This window comes from Terrapene carolina, unplaced genomic scaffold (genome assembly GCF_002925995.2).
Source record: "Terrapene carolina triunguis isolate 2854851 unplaced genomic scaffold, T_m_triunguis-2.0 Scaffold449, whole genome shotgun sequence".
In the NCBI taxonomy this organism is placed as follows: domain Eukaryota; kingdom Metazoa; phylum Chordata; order Testudines; family Emydidae; genus Terrapene; species Terrapene triunguis.
In genome coordinates, this window is record NW_020664800.1 from 1,740,457 (window position 1) to 1,759,716 (window position 19,260).

Genomic DNA, 19,260 nt, shown 5'->3' on the forward strand with positions numbered 1-19,260 from the left:
CTAAAGGCAGCATTTAGAGATGGGACATAGGCCTCTTAATAGGCTTATCACTTGTAAATTGCAAAGAAAGTTTTAGATTTCAGGTTGCAATACAGGTTGAGGTTTTTTTTACAATACAAATACAATTTTAAAAGGCATGAACGTCAGAGACAATGAGGTAGCCTCTGACACTGTTATCTGAAGAAACAGCCCCCAGCTTAGACACTGTCCTCTTCCTTTCCTGACATTATTTTTAATCTAAAGCTCACTCCTTCTCCATATTCTTCTCCTAAACATTCTGCTTTTAATCACATCCAATGAAGTTTTAAAAAAGAACTATCCAAAACTTTGAAAAGTTTAATATGAATACCAGGGCCTGGGGATAAGAGAGCTGGCCTGGATTTTAGGGGAGCATTGATAACTGACTGAAATCTTTATTTAGTTAAACAGTTTTGTGTCAATTCTTGGTTAGTTGTCATGCTTTAGCATGGGCAAGCATTTGTCATACAGAAATTCTAGCTGACTTCATGAGGCATTATTTACCCCACTGTTTTGCCAGTCTTCCTAATTGCTTTTACAATGGACTATCAGAAAAAGTAAATAAATAACATTAACAAAAATGTGGATTATATACTTGGCGATATTTTGTAGCAGCACCTGCAAAGCAACAATTAAATGTTTTGGTTTTGTTTCTCATCGTATTCAGGGGTCCCTAAAGAATTATTGTTTCTGTTTTTGTAACAGTTTACATTTTATTTTTACACAAGCTGTAACCCTTGATACTTCACAGCGTTAACTACTACAGGGTTAGTAGAGGACAGACCGGAGAAATTACTGAAAACAATGAAGGTTAAGGGGTGACTTGATTACAGTCTGTAAGTACCTACATGGGGAACATATCTTTAATAATGAGCTTTCTAGTAGAGAAAGGTTTAACACAAGCCAGTGGCTGGAAGTTAAAACTAGACAAATTCAGACTGGAAATAAAGTGTAAATTTTCAACAGTGAGAGTAATTAACCACTGGAACACTTTATCAAGGATTGTGGTGGATTCTCCATCACTGACAATTTTTAAATCAAGGCTTGATGTTTTCCTAACAGATCTGCTCTAGGGACAGGGCCGTAGCAACAAAGAACGTGGCCCCCTCCGAACATATGTCCGGGCGGGGCCCCTTACAATGCAGAAACTGGAATGCGGTATTTATTTTGCCACATTTAGGGGCCCCCTTCCTTGCGGGGCCCCCTCCGGTCGGAGGATACGGAGGGCGCTTGCTACGCCTCTGTCTAGGGATGATTGTGGGGCAGGTCTCTGTCCTGTGTGATACAGGAGATCAGGCTAGATGATCACAAGATCCCTTCTGGCCTTGGAATCTATGCACAGAGTTCCTTGCATTCATCCTCAAATTCCAGTCTAAAGTGATTTCTAAATCACACAGGCATTTTTGATTGTGTGTGTGAGAGAGAGAGAGAGAGAGAGAGAGAGAAATATGTACTTCTTTCACCATAGAAATCCGGCCACATTTTGGTTGGTCTTTAATGCTTAACAGTGTAAGCACCAACCATACCTCGGCCTAGAGTTTCCTGCCCTGCGGGGAGCCACCCCAGAAAGTGTGAGGGTAATTTGTTTGTCATGGTCAACCAGTCTCTCAGATGTAGTTCACATCAAGAGTGCCAAATATTATTAGAAATTGGACTGAGTCTGTCAACTCATGTAATAGGTGCTATCATAATAGACAATAGTTGAGGCAAACATATGACCATCAGATGGTAATTACTTTACCACTACGAAGAAGGCAGAGTTGAACCGGAGACCTTCAAGGAAAGTCCGTGTCTCGCAATTCCCAAATCATCCAGTATCTGTGTATTATATTCTTAACATAAATGTGTCATGTAGACATGGAAGCCTTTCTTTCTAAACATGTATTAATTGGAAATGAAGATGGTGACACTGTGTGTGTGTGTGTGTATGTGTGTGTGTGTGTGTATGTGTGTGTGAGAGAGAGAGAGAGAGGGGATTGAATTGAAATAGATCTGTGTAACTGTGGATTAGTGAGGTGTGGATTCGGCCCGAGTAACATACAAGGACAGCTTGCCTCAGGCTATTTCTACATTTAGGGCCCTGTGTAGAGTCCAAACGCTGCACGCTGCCCTGCCATGTGTATAAATAGCCGTGCAGGCTGTGCGGCACTGCTTAGGTGAGTAAAGTAAAGACACGCCAGAACCTCCCACATCTAGGCTGTTGTTTTTCGCAGTGCAATGCTGTGAAGAGCTGCTGTGAAAGGCTCCGGCAGTGGGGAAAGGTTCTGGCAGTGGGGAAGCAGTGGAAAAAGGCTATGGCAGCTCCCTGCTGCTGGAGCCTTTCTCTCCTGCCTCTCCCTTGCCAGAGCCTTTCACTGCCATGTGGACGTAGCCTGCTTTTTGCTGTGGAATGTGACTACACCGCAAGTGTGGACAAGGCCTGCCATGTGAAATTGACTGATGGCTGGAAAGTCACTTTAAGTGAGATATTAAATTATAGGAATATTGTAGGAAGTGAATTTTTAAAAGAACTCAAAAAGCAGTTATGAAAAAGTAGTTGCTGTAAAACTTCTTGGCTGAATTCTCTGTGTATATGAAATCGTATGTGGTAATAATATGTGACTGCTGTAGATTCACAATAGAATGGAAACAAAACACACGGTTTCTCCAACTTAAAATGTTTGTGCATCGGTGAGTGTTGTTTCTTGCATTTAGGAGTCCTGTAGTCTGGTTGAATGGGCTTTTTTACTGCAAAAATAAACTCTGACCTGTGCAGTACAGAATTGAGACTTGTCAACTTTTTAAAGCTGTGAAAGTCAAGAGTGCAGAAGCAGGAAGTGGTCAGGAGAAAAAAATCTAACTAGTCAGTCCCCAGGATGCTGCCACAGATTAAGTAGTTGTTGTTTTATGTAATGAGTAATGCATGCTAATCTTAAAAACAAAAACAAAAAAAACCCAGTGAAAACAGTGTATTGGTTGTGGCCAAAAGAGAACTCATTTGCTATTGCTTTATTTTCATCTAAATGCATCCCATGGTTTTTGCCCAGTTGTTGAGATACTAGAACAAATCCAATAAAAGTAGAAATGCTAAAGCCTGCTCCTCTTTTCTATCTGAGATACCGAGGGATACATCCTGTGACCTGTGTTGTACCTGCAGTGTCGTCCTTTCACTCACAACAAGAATTTGTTGAGTGTCTAGGAGATGAAATGGAATGAGTGGTGTGGCTTGAATATCAAATAGGGCCATGTGGCCAGTCACCAGACTATCGTTCTGAGTTTGATGCGGATCTGAAATAAGGTTTTGCAGGCCCAGGGCAGGATAATTTCTTGTGTGAGCATCAAGAGATATATAGGAAGGGGGTTAGCTGTTTATTAAATCTATGGGAGGCTGATCTTTCTGTTAAGCTGGAGCCCCTTGGTAGTTACAGAACTGATGCTTTAAATAAGTATGTGTTAGTGTTTGGGGGATTAGGGGCAGGTAGTGGAATAATGTTGATTTTAGTTGATGGTTGTAGGTTGGTCTTTCCCAAGCAAGGTCAGGCAAGAGCCAGTCTGCCTGTTCTCTGGAAATTATCCTCTTAGTAGGGGTGGATAAAAAATGGCTATGAGCATGAAGAGATAAGGTACTGGGGGCCTGAACAAGTGTTTCGGATTCAGGCATTCATAGATCAAGAGACTTTAAGGCCGGAAGGGACCAGTAGATCATCTTGGTCTCACCTTCTGTATATCACAGCCCGTTACATTTCACCCAGTTATCTGTGTATTGAGCCCAATAACTTGTATTAGACTAAAGCATCTTCCAGAAAGGCAGCAAGAGATGGAAAATCTGCCCCTTCCCTTGGGAGTTTGTTCCAATGGTAAATCCCCTTCACTGTTAAAACTTTGTGTCTAATTTGAATGTGTCTGGTTTCAGCTCCCAGCCATAGATTCTTGTTCTGCCTTTCTCTGCTAGTTTAAAGAGTCCTTTGGACCCCATGAAGGCACTCACATACTTGTAAGCAAGGCACCTCTCAGTCTTCGTTTTGATTAACTAAATGGATTGAGCTCTTCTTAAGCCTCTTACTGGAAGGCATTTTCTCCTGCCATCAAATCATTTATGTGGCTCTTCTCTGTACCCTCCAGTTTTTCAACATCCTCTTTAAAATGTGGACAGCTGGACTGGACAGAGTATTCCAGTGTCAGTCTCACCAATGCCATATACAGAGGTAAAATCACCTCCCTAATTTTCCTCACTACTCTCCTGTTCATACATCCAAGGATCGCATTAACCCTTTTTGCCACAGCATCGCACTGGGAGCAGATGTTGTCCACTATGACCCCTAAATCCTTTTGGGAGTTACTCTTCTCCAGGATAGTCCCCCATTCTGTAGGTGTCATGGGGACCACTCACTGCTCTAGTGCCTCCTCCTGGCAGCTCTGGGGATTACCAGAGGAGGGCTCAGCACCTGGAAGGAGCTAGTCTCTCCACCCGTTATCCTTTCTCACCCTGTGGCCCCTCTCGTTTCAGGAACTTCAGCTTCCTCTTCGTGACTTGGCCCTCCAGCCAGGTGACTGTGGTCCTCCCTCTCCAAGGTATCAAATTCTTTCAGGGCCTACTGTTCTAGGCAGTCCACTCTCCACTGCGTGGTCTGTGGCACTTCCCCAGTGGCTGGTAAGGGAACCCAGTTCTGCTCTCTATTCCAACTTCCGGCTCTCCCCCTCTCTGGGTTTGCCAGCCCCCAACTCCCTCCTCCCAGGGAGTAACTATAGGCTCCTTGCTTCCAACACGCCTCCCTTTTCCCAGGGAGTGACTGCAGCCTACTTCCCTGCAGCCCCCAGCTGCTCTCAGCTCCTGGGCTTTATATGGGCCCCTCCTGTTCCCATCCAGCTGAGCCTCATTTAATCAATCCCTGCTCCCTGGCTCCTCCTCCAAGTGGCCTGGGCAGTCAATTGGCCCAGCTAGCCACCTTAACCCCTTCAGCCCTTGGGTGGGGTGGACACCCCATCATAGCAGGTATGGCCTATATTCCTTGTTCCTAGAAGGTATGACCTTTCATTTGGCTGTATTAAGATGCATTTTTAATGGGCTCAGTTTAACAAGTGATCCAGACTGATCTATATGACTTAGCACTCCAGTAATCTTTGTGTCATTCACAAACTTTATCAGCAGTGCTTTTATATTTACTTCAAGATCAGTGATGAAAAACTGAATAGCGTCAGGCCAAGAATCATTCCCTGCGGAACCCCACTAGAAACATCCCCATTCGATGATAATTCCCATTGGCATCTGCTTTTTGGGATCTGTGAGTTAACCAAGTTCTTAATCCATCTAACATGTGCTTTATTGATAATGTGTAATTTTTTGAATCATGGTGTTGTATGGTACTAGCTCATGTCTTATAGAGGTCCAAGCTGCACAGTTGCCTTTATCAACCAAACTTGTAATCTCATCAAAGAATGAAATTAATTTTGTTTGACAACATCTATTTTCCATAAAACCATGTTGACTGGTACTAATTATATTTCTATCTGTTAATTCTTTATCAATTGATCCCATATCAGCTTTGCCATTATTTTGCCTGGGATTGATGTCAGGTAACCAACCTATAGTTATCCAGGTCATCCAGCTTTCCTTTTTTGAACATTGGCACAGCATTAGCACTCTTCAGTCTTCTGGAATTTCCCTGGTAGTAAAAAAAATTATTAAAAATGAGCATCAGTGGGCCAGAGGTCTTTTTACCAATTCTTTTAGTGCCTGTTATCCAGATCTGCTGATTTTAAAACATTTATCCCTTGTAAATGATGTTTAACATTCTCCGTGGTTAATAATGGACTGGAAAGCACTTCATTATCCTCATGTGATATAAGTACATCATCCTGCTTCTTCCCAAATACACAACAGAAATATTTATTGAGTACTTCTGCTTTTTCTGTATTATTGTTAACAATTATCCCATCTCCATCTAGAAATGCACCTATACTATTGCTATGATTTCTTTTGTTCCTAATATAGTTAAAACAGACAAACAAAAAATCAAAAAGACTCCTTCACATTGTCCTTAGCCCTTCCAGCCATGGAATTTTCTCTGATGTCCTTAGCTTCCCTTATCAGTTTTCCATATTTTATAACTTTTAATTTAGATTAATTGCTACCTATTTCCCCCGTTTCCCATTTGTTATATGTTACTTTTTTATTTCTAATTGCTGCCTTCACTTTGCCATTGAACCAGGATAGGCTTTTAGCCAAAGTTGTCCTCTTTCCCGAGTGTGAAATCAGGGCTTTTGGGACGTCTAATAAATTCTTCTGAAAGAACTCCTTATTTTCATTGACATTTTTCTGTGTAAATTCATCTTTTATCAGTTATAAAAGCTCTGAATGATTTTCAAGAAAACTTGGGTAGATGGGGGGCCTCTATTGGGAGTCTCAGGAATAATTTTCCTTTCTGTTTGGAGGCTACTAATTATACATTTCATTTTTTAATGACAATGAGGGGGTGAGAATGTCTGATGTCTGGCAGCCCCGCTGTGACTGACCCATTTGAAAGAGCAACTCCATAGCTGGGTAGGAGGACGTTCAGTAATTGTTACAGAAGATTGTTCTCATTGTTCATTTACTCCTCTCCTTTTCATCCCCTCACTACTGTCCCCTGTGCAATTTTTCTTTCAATTATAGCAGTGATATCCTGATCAGTTGCCTCCTTTGGGTTGCTCCACATACTAGCTTTTCACCTGATATTATAAAATAGTATATGGTTAGTTTTACAGTATATTTATTAGTACTTTGGTGATATCTTCATTTAAATATCCAAAGCAATCAGGTTTCCTCCTCTTCCACTATTTCAGGTCTAATAGATCTCTGCAGTAGCATATCTTAACCTGATATTCATCCTAAGTTTTCTGTTACTTAATTTCATCCATTACTCCTAGTTATAATAGCACGTTAAACTGTTTGGCAATTTTTCTGTCTCCTTGGTGTTTCCATTGTCTAAATACTTTACAGACTCTTAGCATGTCTGCTACTCCATAGCCTTTGGTCAGCTAAGCTACTGTATATATATTTAGCTCTTTTAGGGTATGTCTACACTACAGGATTAATCCGAATTTAGATAATTCGAATTTGGGAAACAGGTTGTATAAATTCGATTGTGCGCGGCCACACTAAGCACATTAATTCGGTTTTTAACCACATTAATTTGGTGGTGTGCGGCCACACTACCCCATTACTTTAACCACAGTAATTCGGTGGTGTGCGGCCACACTAACCCTAATTCGAATTAACAAAATCGATTTAGGCGCTACTCCGTTCGTCGAGGTGGAGTACAGAAATCGATTTTAAGTGCCCTTTAATTCGAATTAACTGGCTCTGTAGTGTGGACGGGTGAAGGGTTAATTCGGATTAACGCAGCTAAATCCGAATTAAAGTCGTAGTGTAGACCAGGCCTTAGTCTGTCCTTGTACATTGATCCTGCAATCTTCCACATTATATGTGTTCATCTTTGAATTTCCTCCAGTTTGTTTATACCCAGTGCTGGTGACAAGGTGCCCAAGACTGGACATATGAGTGGATTCAGGAGAGTCAAATAAAGGGACTGCATTCTGATGATTCCTCTGTCTGTGAAACCCCAAACTGCTCATTTTCTTTTGCTGCCATATCACATTACCAGAGTAGAATGAATTTGCTGCCCATTATCAGCTGTAGATCTCGGTCAGATTTTTGTTTTCCAGGTTTCTCCCTTCTGGTAAGTATGTGTGCTTTTAAAAAGACTGTTTTCCTGCAAGATAGTATTAGCTTTGTTTTTCCAAAGTGGAATCTCATTTTCTCTCATGAGTCAGTTTGTTGATGCTATTTAAGGTTGTTTTCATTACTAATAAATAGTTTTATTACTTTTGTAAGTACTTAAAATTTTATCACTCATTTATCACAGACACATACAAACTTACACAGTAATCTTAAATAAACCATAGTAAACAGAAGTATCTTTATTTTGGTGTCAGTAACTGAAAGTTGAGCTAGAAAATAAGAATTCTTATTTTTTCCTCTTCCCCGCACCCAGGGAGCACTTGAAGAGGAGCCCGAAGAGCCCGAAAGCAGAGGGCTCTGATTCTGTGACATCTCAGTCCTCGCCGAGTGAAGAGCCCGGAACAATGACGGAGGTGAAGGTGAAAACAGAGATACCAGATGACTATATTCAAGAGGTGATCTGGCAGGATGACACCAAAGATTCCAAGAAAAACATAAAGGATGGGCCAGGAGATGTGCCAGCAGAAATCTGTGTGGTGATTGGAGGGGTCCGCAACCAGCAGACACTTGGTAAGCTACTGGCTAACTGGTCTGTTGGTGATTGGTTCCTGGTTTCCCAGTATGAGTCTTGTCAAGTGTGGGGAGAGCAGAGAACCTCTGGAAAGGAAGTTGCTGAATGCTCAGCTCTACCCAGTAGCACTAAGCTGAACTTTTAAAGCTGAATCTACATCCAGGCAGAAGATTATTCAATCCCTCTCTCTTTATTATTAGTGTTTATTTGTATTACAGTCATGCCTAAAGACCCAAGCAAGATCAGGGTCTCTCTGAGTTAGGTGCCATATACACACCCCCACACGCTCCCTCTTTCTGTCTCTCTCTCTGCCCTGAAGGATTTACAATCTAAATAGACAAAAGAAAGGAAGGAAGAATTATTATCCTCGCTTTACAGATGGGGCCCTGAGGTTCAGAGAGATTAAATGACTTGTGCAGCAGAACACAAGACATCGGTGGCAAAGTCAGGAGTTGAACCCAAATCTCTGGAATGGAGCTGGTCAAAAAATAGGGGGCGGGATCCCCAGAGAAAATGTTATCAAAAACCCCAAACCCCAAACTCTTTGGCTGGAAACTGAAAACTTGGGATTTCAGCTGAAATGTCTTGTTTTCAGCAGTTGTGGGCTGACAACATGGGCCAAAAAGTGCCAAACGCTGAAATATTTTTGGTTTTCTGACAAAAAAAAAACATTGAATTTTTTGAGGGAAGCAGACACTTTCCATGAAAAGTTTAATTGAGATAAAAACCAAATTTTCAGTTAGAAAAGTTTTGGAAAATGTTTAACCACCTCCTGAGGCAAGTGCCTTGAACCACAAGACCATCCTTCATCTTTCTCCTTATAAGTATTCCAGAGAGAGGGCATTTTTGCAAGCTACTGAAAGAAGGAGACAGCTGCTTTCAACAGTGACTCCTCCGCCAACTCTAAATGGAAGGGCTTCTACCAGCAGCTTAACAAGGCTGAGCTCCAAGAACAGTTGCTGAAACAAGAATAAGTCTCATGTGACAGGAAGAGGAAGGAGTTAGACCATGGGGAAAGCAATTTATTAGCTTTAGGGACTGGGAAGGAAACTAGTATGAGTTGCCTGGAGTTACCATAGTTTATTTGTGGTTAGTATTAATGTTTCGTCTGCCCCAGTGGTTTTAGGCTCATGATCATAACCCCAGCTGCTGCAGAGAGAACCCCTAGAACTTGTCATTAGCCAGGCGCTGGTCCAGGGTGTTGGATTTTTCTGATCCTCTTACACCGTGTTTGCCATTCACTCCCCAGCTAGAACAGCTATTACAAAAGGCACTTCTCTTCTCTCCTTTCAGGTTGGAAGTACCAGCAGCCCATGGGACCTAACTGGCGCCTGGCTGCTGACCCTCCACAGCCTAAAAAGGGAAAACTGCTGTTTAAATAGGGGAAAGAAAGGGTGAAGAGAGACACAGCAGGCCTGTTTGATCCCATAATTAGATCTACCTTAATATTGATGTAATTTGGTGGAAAATATATTCAGAATTGTAAGGGGCAGAGAGACCCCACAATTCCCTGCTCCCTGCTGGCGAAGAGGAGCACCAAGTGGGGTGCAGAGCTCCACAGGCCTGTCCTGGAAGGAGAGCTGGTGATCAGGTGTCCCAAGGGTCCTCTGTCACACCAGCTACCAGTGCTTTGGCAGTGGGGCTATGACTCCAGAAGCCAGAGGTCTGTAGAGTATCCTCCAAAGAACTGTGCATGAGCTCCCCCTACTGGCTCCGTGTCCGCAGGCAGCTCACAAATACTGTTCCTGCAGAGCTGTGGTTCCTAGGTAACCCTGACAATACTAGTGTCGAAACTGAGAACTCGACGGAAGGCAGCCATGTTGGCATCTACTGAATTTGGAAATGCATCAGAATGCCATGTCGGCCGAGGGCAGGATAACCCTCGGGGATGATGGGTGTTACCGGTAGGGGGAGGTTATGTTGTGGGAGGGGAAAGAGGTGCTAATATCAGGTTTGAAGCCATAAGGCATGAACTAAAAAATGAATGGGGAAAATTCTCCTAGCCAGCAGTGCCCCTTTAAATCAATTGTGCATCATATTTTTTTATTTTATACCCTAGTTGCTAGTTTTCTTTAAAGCCAACTGGATCCTGAGGCTGGTTCCATTGTGCAGAGCCCTGCGAGTGTATCCATGCATCGGGCCCCTGTTCGTTTGGGAAGTGGCACACGGACTGGCGCTGAATAACTTTTCTGTTTGGCCCCCAAGTACTGCACTCTGATTGAACTGACGTGCCCCAATAACCGTTTCTTGTGGTTTTTCAAACTGGTTCCCACTCAGTGCTTGTGCCCCCACTCACCTTCACTGCCCTACAAAAAACACAAACCGGCCATAGTGCAAACATCAGCTCTGCAACTTGGGCAATTGTTGCCTTGCAGGCGGCATTTTGCTGCTGTTCTTCGTTTGGGGTTAGCAAAGCTTGGACAGCTCTGTAAGGACAGGCTGCTTGTTGTCTGCAGCTGCATGAGTTCTCCATGAGATTTGCCTTCTGAAAACTTTACTGTGAATTGACCCAGTTGCCCATTGTTTCAATTGCTTCAGCAGTGAAGGCAAACTGGGGCGGGGTTTTGCTTCTCTTCATCAGAGGAATTGAGACACGAGGTGTTTAAAGTGGTAATTTTATATGGGGTATAATAGTAAAGGAAGAATTGATGAGAGGGAAGGTAACAGATCCCCTCCACATTCTATAATGTGCCATTACCAGCCCCACAGAGTATCGCTTTAGATGGAAAAGCAGTGGAACACAGCTCTCCTGTTGGATATACACGAAATCACTTTTCATATTGTGCGAGAGTTGTTGTCAGGTAAATAGGAACTGGATTGTCCACATCAGGTCTGCTCTACGTCCCTCGGCAACAGTGACCCTGAGGGTTGCAAAGCATATGAAGGTTCCACAGTGACAAGGAGCTTTCTTCACCAGACAGAGCTATGACTCCAGGGGTCAGTTTGAAATCTGGACCAGGCGGCTTTACTCCTTGTCTGAGATAGATGTTGCCCCTCAGCTTGCCCTGTTGCTTGCCCTCAGCCAGGATGTACTCTTGCTGTTATGGTTAGGCCTGCATTGTTTCAGATCAGTCATTCCCAATCCTCTTATTCAGCTACCTGTCTCCAGAAATCTGGACTGCTCCAAACTCTCTTCTCACTGGCTTTGGAGCAGCCCAGACTCCATGTTAGAGTGAATACAACTAAATAGGGTTCAAGCAGTGGTGGTGCCCAGAGTATTAGTCCCTCAAGCTTGATGTACGAGCGCTGGTCCATCTCTGATTAGTGACCACTGGGTTAGAGCACTTGCTCATCTTCTCTTGGGCATTGTGTCACAGCTCAGGCATCACAAGCAAGTAGAGTTTACAGAACAATTGGCAGTAACTTTGGGACCTGATCAATGGCTGAATGACAAAATTCTGACAACCCAAATCCCTCTGTTCTCTAAATCTTGACAGACCAGCCTAAGGAATATCCGGATGGCCCCACCTGTTAGTAGTTTCTAACAATGCGCAGCTCAGAAACGTAATTTTACTGGCGACCTCACCTGCTGCCTTTGGGCCCCAGGCTGTCTGAATAGCTCCAGCACTGATGTTTCTTGGAGAGGCACAGCTTGGCAGGCAGACAGACAGACAGACAGGCTCCCACAAAAATCTATCTGGGAGCCAAGAGGCAATGAGTGGGACATGGCCCTTTCTACTGGGAAGGTGAGAGAAAGAGGAGCTGAGACTGGATGAGATTTTGTGAATGGCCTAATGTCTGTCCTGTAACATTGCGAATTTGATCATTTCAGTGTTTGGATTTGGGGGGATTATATCATCTGGGATTTGATCAGGAGGAGTTTTGTGTTAGACTCCATTTAAACCCTCACATGTGGGCAGTGATGCACCGTCAGAAACTTACTGAGGAGGACTTTCCAAGTGGAGGGGTGGGGACATAAATGTTAGAGAGAGGAGATGAGGAGTGAGACAGTGGTTCTGTGTGAATCCTTTTGTTCTGAAGCCAGCCAGCTAATTTGTACCTACTTGATTCAAGCCAGGGTGCAGATGCCTCATCTACTAAGCAGCTTTGGGACTTCCAATATTTATGCTGAATTAGACCATGAGGCGCAAAACCTTAGAAAATTCTGCCTAGCCTTTGACCTCTTGGTACAAGCACAGGACATTACTCAAGTGTTTGACATTTTTACTAGGTTTCAACCCTCGTTATCTTTTGGAAATTCATCCACTTTAAGGGCTCTTGTCTGATTTTTTTGTGCAATTTAGATGGAAAAGCAGTGGAACACAGCTCTCCTGTTGGATATACACGAAATCGATACTCAGGCACCTGGATTTTTGACCATGCATTGAGATACACATCCGGTATGTGATGGAAGGGTGTGAAAGTTTAACCAGGGATCACAGAGCAAGGGGAAGCTCTAGATGCAACTGGCATGTTGCACAAATTCCAAACACAAGACTCAGGAAAAAATCTGGCAAAGTCTAATACACCAATTAACCGCACACACCCCGCCCCCATCTCTTTCCATACCTCGGGCAGTGTTAACCTGCATGACTGGTCCCAACATGGCCAAGAGCCCAGGGTGGCTCTGTGACCATAGCAGCAGTGCCCAAGGCCACGCAAGCATGTTCTTCGTAAGCCGCTAGCGTGCAGGGTGTCTTTTTTCACCTTGTCTTTCCTCCCCCTGAAATAACACACACATTGTGGCAAAACATCACCACCTTCTCTCATTTTGGGGGTGAGTGTGGATGTTTCTACTCCCTCCCCTCCCCGAAAAGCACTGCAGTGCAGGATCTTCTAAACACAGGCCTCTATTTTTAGGGTTTCTCTGTTACAACCTGAGGACTCCAGGACTTGCTTAGGTCCCATGACAACCTCCACAAGTTGTCCTGTCTTCAGGGCATGGAGCTTTAACTGTTCTAACCTTACCACTGGAGGGCTCAGAGGAGTTGGCTAGATGTACCCTCATCTGAGGATGTGGAGCAAACACTCTCTGGGAAATTAGCCCAGAGCCCAGGAGAACATCAGCACAAAGAGCATCTAGGTTGAGTCAGCCCTCCTGCTTCTTTTATATTATGGCACAAGCCATCCTGTATACCAGGCTTTTGTGGAAGCTGTGATTTTAGTGTTCAGTACTGTGAAAGGTCAGGGACGTGGCCTGTGTATACACGGGGAGAAAGTAAAATGGAAACCCGCAGGGTCTCAGTGACAGTGGATATAGAGCATTGGCCTTTCAGCCTTGGAGATCTGGGGTTCAAATGCTGGCTTAAGTCACAGGTGACAAGGAGTTTGGTGGGTCTTTCATCTTGGCCCTATGTGTCCACATCTCACCCTCCCATATTTTAGATCACTAGCAGGATCTGCCCAGGAGAAGCCAAAGGGCAGACTAGCAGAGGATCAACAGCCTTGGCAAATCCATTGGCCCATAGCCAGCACTAACAGCCTCTCACCTCTTCTGGCATCAGATTCATGGACACTTGTTTTCAGATGAGAAATCTCCTGTGTTCATGTTGGAAATGCAAGTTCAGCTTCAGGTTTTTGCTAGAAGGCAACACGTGGTCACATATGTGGGCTATTTTTTTTTCTTTGTGGAATGCTGCTCAACTAAATGTACTTACATGCGACAGAGACCATTTCCAGGGAAGTGGGGAGAAATACAAAAGAAAGACGCACAGGCTAAAAAAGATCAGAATAGAGCCCCTCATTCTTTTTGTTTTCTCCATGATCTTCACGAATGCAAAGCTGTCCCTGGGTATTTGGCTGGTATTGCTGTTGGTTATGTTGTTTTCCTCTTGGCGTGACAGATCCTTAACAATCAAATGGAATTGTTATCCTTTGTAACCCAAGTGGTGAAGAGTATTTTCATTGACTGATTATATTTGGTTTTGAGTACTCCTATAAAAAGAGGATTTGGGTTTGGGGAGAAGTATAATGACTCATTTAATATGTAAAGTGATGTCAGAGGGATGATATCAACCTGTTGAGGCCCAAACTTTGGCCTACTTTGAATTTTTTAAAATCTGCTACAGACTGGCCCTGGGATTATGACTCTCTTTTCATATCCAAAAAATAAATCTCTTGCTAAGAAACGGAAGTGGATTTGGTTTGCTCCCCTCCCTGAGTGTGATTCCCCTTCCGAGAACGAATACAGCATTTTAAATATTGTTTCAAAAGACATCTTACTCTGACACTGCTATAGCACACTGTACTGTAGTGTGTTCTTGTGAGCGCCCCCTGCAGTTTCAGCACCAGTGGCGAGGAAGAAATACCCTTCGCAACTCGAAGGGCATTCCCATAGCAATGTTGTTTATTCAGAGACAAAGAAGACTTCTGCTCTGTTAGAAACAAAAGGGACACAGTCCAATCAGCTTCCCCCAGACCAAAAGGGACAGGTCATTGCATGAGAAGGAAAGGACATAAATAACAGTATACAGATAACTGGTTGACATTTTCCCTTGAAAGACATCACTCAGCCGAGCAAGTATGACCAAGAAACAAAAGAAGCAGGTGAATATTTGCTTGAATTTGTATGTGAGTGTGCTTTGGCCACACTCTTGCTCCTTTGGTGTTTACTCACGTCCATGAGTTTTACTGGCTCTGCATGTTCAGGAAAAGTAAATTTAAAAGATACATTATCAAATAGCTGTGGACATTACATTTTAAATTCACACAAAGTAATGTTCTCTCTTCCCGCCTCCCTCCCCGGGTCCCCCTTAAAAGGGAGCAGGAATAGCGCTCCATGACTAATCGTAGCTAACAGCACAGTTAACAAACTGTGTGTCACTGCAAAGAATGATTTACAACCAATCCATAGAGGGGTTTTTTTTAAAAGTATAAGAATTTTAAATAGCAAATATATTTGAGGAAGTCTCTAACTGCTTATGAATGTTCCGTGAGCAGGAAAGGCTACATTCATTGACAAATAATTTTGTCGTTGCAAATTATTCTCCCAGCTCAACTTTTGTGTCTCTGTTACTGCTGACTGCTTGTAGATACATATCTTCTGAGATCAGATAAGCAAACTGAGAGGCGGAAATACAGCGATCAGAAGAGTTTTACCTATAAAGGTCTAAAGTTCATTTTAATCTATCTGGTATCCTCCTGGATATGTACCAAATCTCTTTGTGTGGTAATTACATTGCTTGAGAAATTTTGAAGATAAAAAAACTAGTTCAAGGTTTATTCTGACTACTAGAAAATTATTATTATTATTATTATTAAATCATAATTCTGGCTACATTGAGAGTGGTTCTTCCAAATTAATAAAATTATAAAGATATACTGTAAATGTAAATGCAGCAAAATATGTCAAGTACTCTTACTCAGCAAGAAAGGATCTAGAGGTGGACAGTGGAGTACAAATTCCCTGCACTTAACTCCACAAGCCTTCCAAACCCTCTCTTGCTGACAGCTGCACTGTCCTCTCATCAGTTTGTGGTTGTCTCTGTATCATGGGGCTGTCTGCTTGTTACTGATTTAATATGGTAATCTGTACTTTTCTGTCCTGTTTTTCAGGGTCTTATGAGTGTGGAATATGTGGGAAGAAATACAAGTATTACAACTGTTTCCAGACCCATGTGCGGGCGCATAGAGGTATCTCTCTCCTGCTCAAACCTTTGAGAATCCTAGGTTAACATTCATGCTTTTGAGATTCCTCTGCTGCCTGTCATTATAATGAGCCTACCAAGTGCCACTGTTAGGATGAACTCTTCTGCAGTCAGAAGGAAGGGGGATCCATGCTCCAGCAGTATTCTTTCTGGACATCACCATGAGCTACTACATTCGATTAATTTAAATAAGATATCAGTGAAATTTTCTACAGGGGTCTCTTACTCTCTTCCTGTGAGGGGCTGTGATTTGGGGTGCACTGCTGAATGTGGGCGCATTCCTCTCTGATGCAGCATTCCAAACGAATCAGCAATCCAGTTCCTGTAGTAATGGAAGGCATCTGTCCATGGCTCCCCAAATACCTGCCAAGCCTGTATATTTTAATCCATTTCTGTTTTGTTGGAAATCAGGCCAAAAAAAATAGTTCAGTATCTCTAAGGATATTGGTGCGTTGTAAATAGATTATCCAAAGCACTTGTGTGTCTTCAAGGAAAGGAATTTTATGCAAGTAAAACATGTATGATGATCATGTTTGTCATTACTTAAATACTTACTGAGATTCTTAACATTGGCTGCTAAATTCTTTATCATATTTTTCTATAGTGTACTGTAGTGTCTCCATACCATCTTTATATTAAAGGTTGAAATGGCACTTCCAGTCAAAATCCCTTTTTTCAGTTGATTGTAACTTTCAAAATGTACTTCTGGTATAAAAACCACAAGGAGTCCGATGGCACCTTAAAGAGTAACAAATTTATTTGGGCATAAGCTTTCATGAGTAAAAAACCCACCCACGAAAGCTTATGCCTAAAATTTGTTAGTCTTTAAGGTGCCACTGGACTCCTTATTGTTTTTGTGGACACAGACTAACACCGCTACCCCCTGATACTTCTGGTATGAAATTTCTCATGCTTGGTCTAGGGAATATTGTGTGAAAATTTTCTAGAAGTCTGGCCATTTTTAAGTAATCTGAGCATTGAGGAAAGCATTGCTCGGTTGTAAAACTTTTCTGTTGTCATTCAGAAATGGCTTTATTGAAAAACTGCACACTTGGCATGGTCAAAACACTGCTTTGACTTTCTTGAAGCAATACGATTACAAAATAACCGATTGTGCAATAACAGAATTATGGACTTTTGAAACTGGGACATCCAGCGTACAGGTGCATTTATTTTATTTCACTTCAGAGACTAGCACTGAGGTGTGTCTCTCTGAATATTTTAGGGGTATCTTTTTAAAGTGCCCACATTGTGATAACCCCTGCATGTTTTTGGATATATTTTCTTTACATAATGATTATGGCTGAAATTGTCAAAGGAGCCTATGGGAGTGAGGTGCCCAATTCCCAATGGCTGTTTTTGAAAATCCCAGCATAAAACATTATAATCTATATTAAAGATGAAGATTACAAATGTAAAGTCTCAGAAGTCAGCAAATATGAGAGTTAAGAGTGAGTTAACTCTTCCCGTTTCTGAATGTATACTATAATACATCCTTTAATCACATGGTCACATACTATTTCTGAAATAATGCAGTATAATATTATACAATTTCTTCTACGACCTTATATACATATTGGTAGCATATTCTAATATTTTGTGAATGCCAGCAAAGTCCCTGACCGTCACTTATATAAGCAATACTACAAATTAGTAGCATACCATAGATGAAGCAAAACATAAAGCAATAGTGAACTGCGTTATCTGTTGGCATATAAAAAGTTTGCAACTGTAACGTTAATTGTTTCAGTAACTACAGTAATTAGACTGTAAATTAGTTGGGACAAAGACTATTCCTTGCTGTGTTTCTATACAGCACCTAACACAATGGGACCCTAATCTCAGCTGGCGTCCAGAGACATCACTGTAGCATCGCTGATTAAGTATAGTATGTCACATTTTGTAAAGTCATGATTATTTTTAATTCAATTGAATACTTAGGGTGAAATCTTCTCTCTCTCTCTTTCTTTCTCAAGTGTTAATAGGAATGTTTCCTTTAGTGGAAACAGGATCTTATACTTAGCTTCTGAAAACATAAATTTTATATCTGTTTTTGGAGAAAATTAGTTTCCAAATTATTTCTACTTGTGAATTTAGAAATATCTTAATAATTTGCAAATCAGAGGTGAACAAGCACAGTTTTCATGTGCAACAAATTCTTAGCTGAAATTAAATTAACTTTCACGCCATTTTTAAGAGCATGCACCCAGTACTTGGTGAAAATAAGACTTGAATTTTATTAAGGCCGTTTGAGGATAGGTCACATTAATGATATAAATTAGCTATTTCTTCATGTACACAATCAAATAAGAAATCAAAAATGAATATTTACTATTACCAGAGCTCTATAAATGTCATTCATTGATAAATAGATTGTGAGATGATACAGTAATAAATTACTGTTCAGAGGTATATCTGCCTGTACAGGGAAAATATCCTGTTGAACGTATATAGTACATGTTCGGTGAAAAAATATTAAATAGCATAATACCATGTAGAGAGAATGTTTTCCATTAAGCACAATATAGTGGACCATTCCAATAATGAGGATCAAATCAGTGAAACCATACAAGAATGAAAGAAGTGTGTTGCAAGATGCTTCACATGTGTATATAAAGTTGTAGGGAAAAAAAGCGTCTATTATATTGTAATGAGTAACCGTACGAGATGACCATGTCGTTAGCACATGGGCCGATTAAACGTTGTAGATGCAACCATAACTTTGGCATTTCCTCACTGCTGAGTTTTTAAATTCAAAATCTTATGTCCACGTAATTGGATTTTAAGTCCAAAGCCACTGGTGACACTGCTCCCCCAGCTCTGTTTGACCCTCTAAGGCACTGGTACTTGAGACTCTCCCACTAGAGCTGGGCACATAACTGATTTTTTGCTTTTTTGGCAGTATCAGAAGCGTGATGAAAAATTTGTTTTAGGTTGAACTGAACATCAAAATTTTGGAAACTTTCAACAAGTCGAAAAGTTTAGTTTCAAGTGAGACAAAACATTTCATTTTGATTTTGAGCATTTTAAGCACTTGAATTTTTAATAAAATCACAGAAAGGTTCTAAATGAAAAGTCATTTCGAAGCAAAAAATCAAAACATTTCATTTAAAAATGTTGACATTTTGAATTTCTTGGAATCTTTTGTTTGTTTCTAAACAAACAGTTTGTCAAAACTGCATGAATTTGTGAAAGATTTCAGTGTTGCCAAACTTGCATTTTTTAACAAAAAAAATTTTGATTGAAAAATTTCATCCAATTCTATCCCTCCCTCCTTTGTGCGTACTCCATCTGCCAGTAACTCACCCCTGGAATCTTGTAGTCACTTCCTCTTCACAGCGGTCAGGAAGGGAACCTTCTTTCAGCACCTGGATCTTCTGACTTTG

General features: G+C 41.7%; 1 protein-coding gene across 4 annotated transcripts in view; it reads left to right on the forward strand.

The window, feature by feature from the left end:
* The first annotated feature begins 8,042 nt into the window (after nt 1–8,042).
* The window catches only part of ZNF618 (zinc finger protein 618), a 99,828-nt gene continuing 88,610 nt past the window's right edge, over nt 8,043–19,260 (forward strand). For all 4 annotated transcript variants that reach the window (XM_024216562.3, XM_024216564.3, XM_024216563.3 and 1 more), the window contains exons 1-3: nt 8,043–8,287; nt 12,533–12,628; nt 15,783–15,860. In XM_024216562.3, the coding sequence (XP_024072330.1) occupies nt 8,122–8,287; nt 12,533–12,628; nt 15,783–15,860 (340 nt within the window). In that variant the 5' untranslated portion in view covers nt 8,043–8,121. The remainder of the gene's footprint in view (nt 8,288–12,532; nt 12,629–15,782; nt 15,861–19,260) is intronic.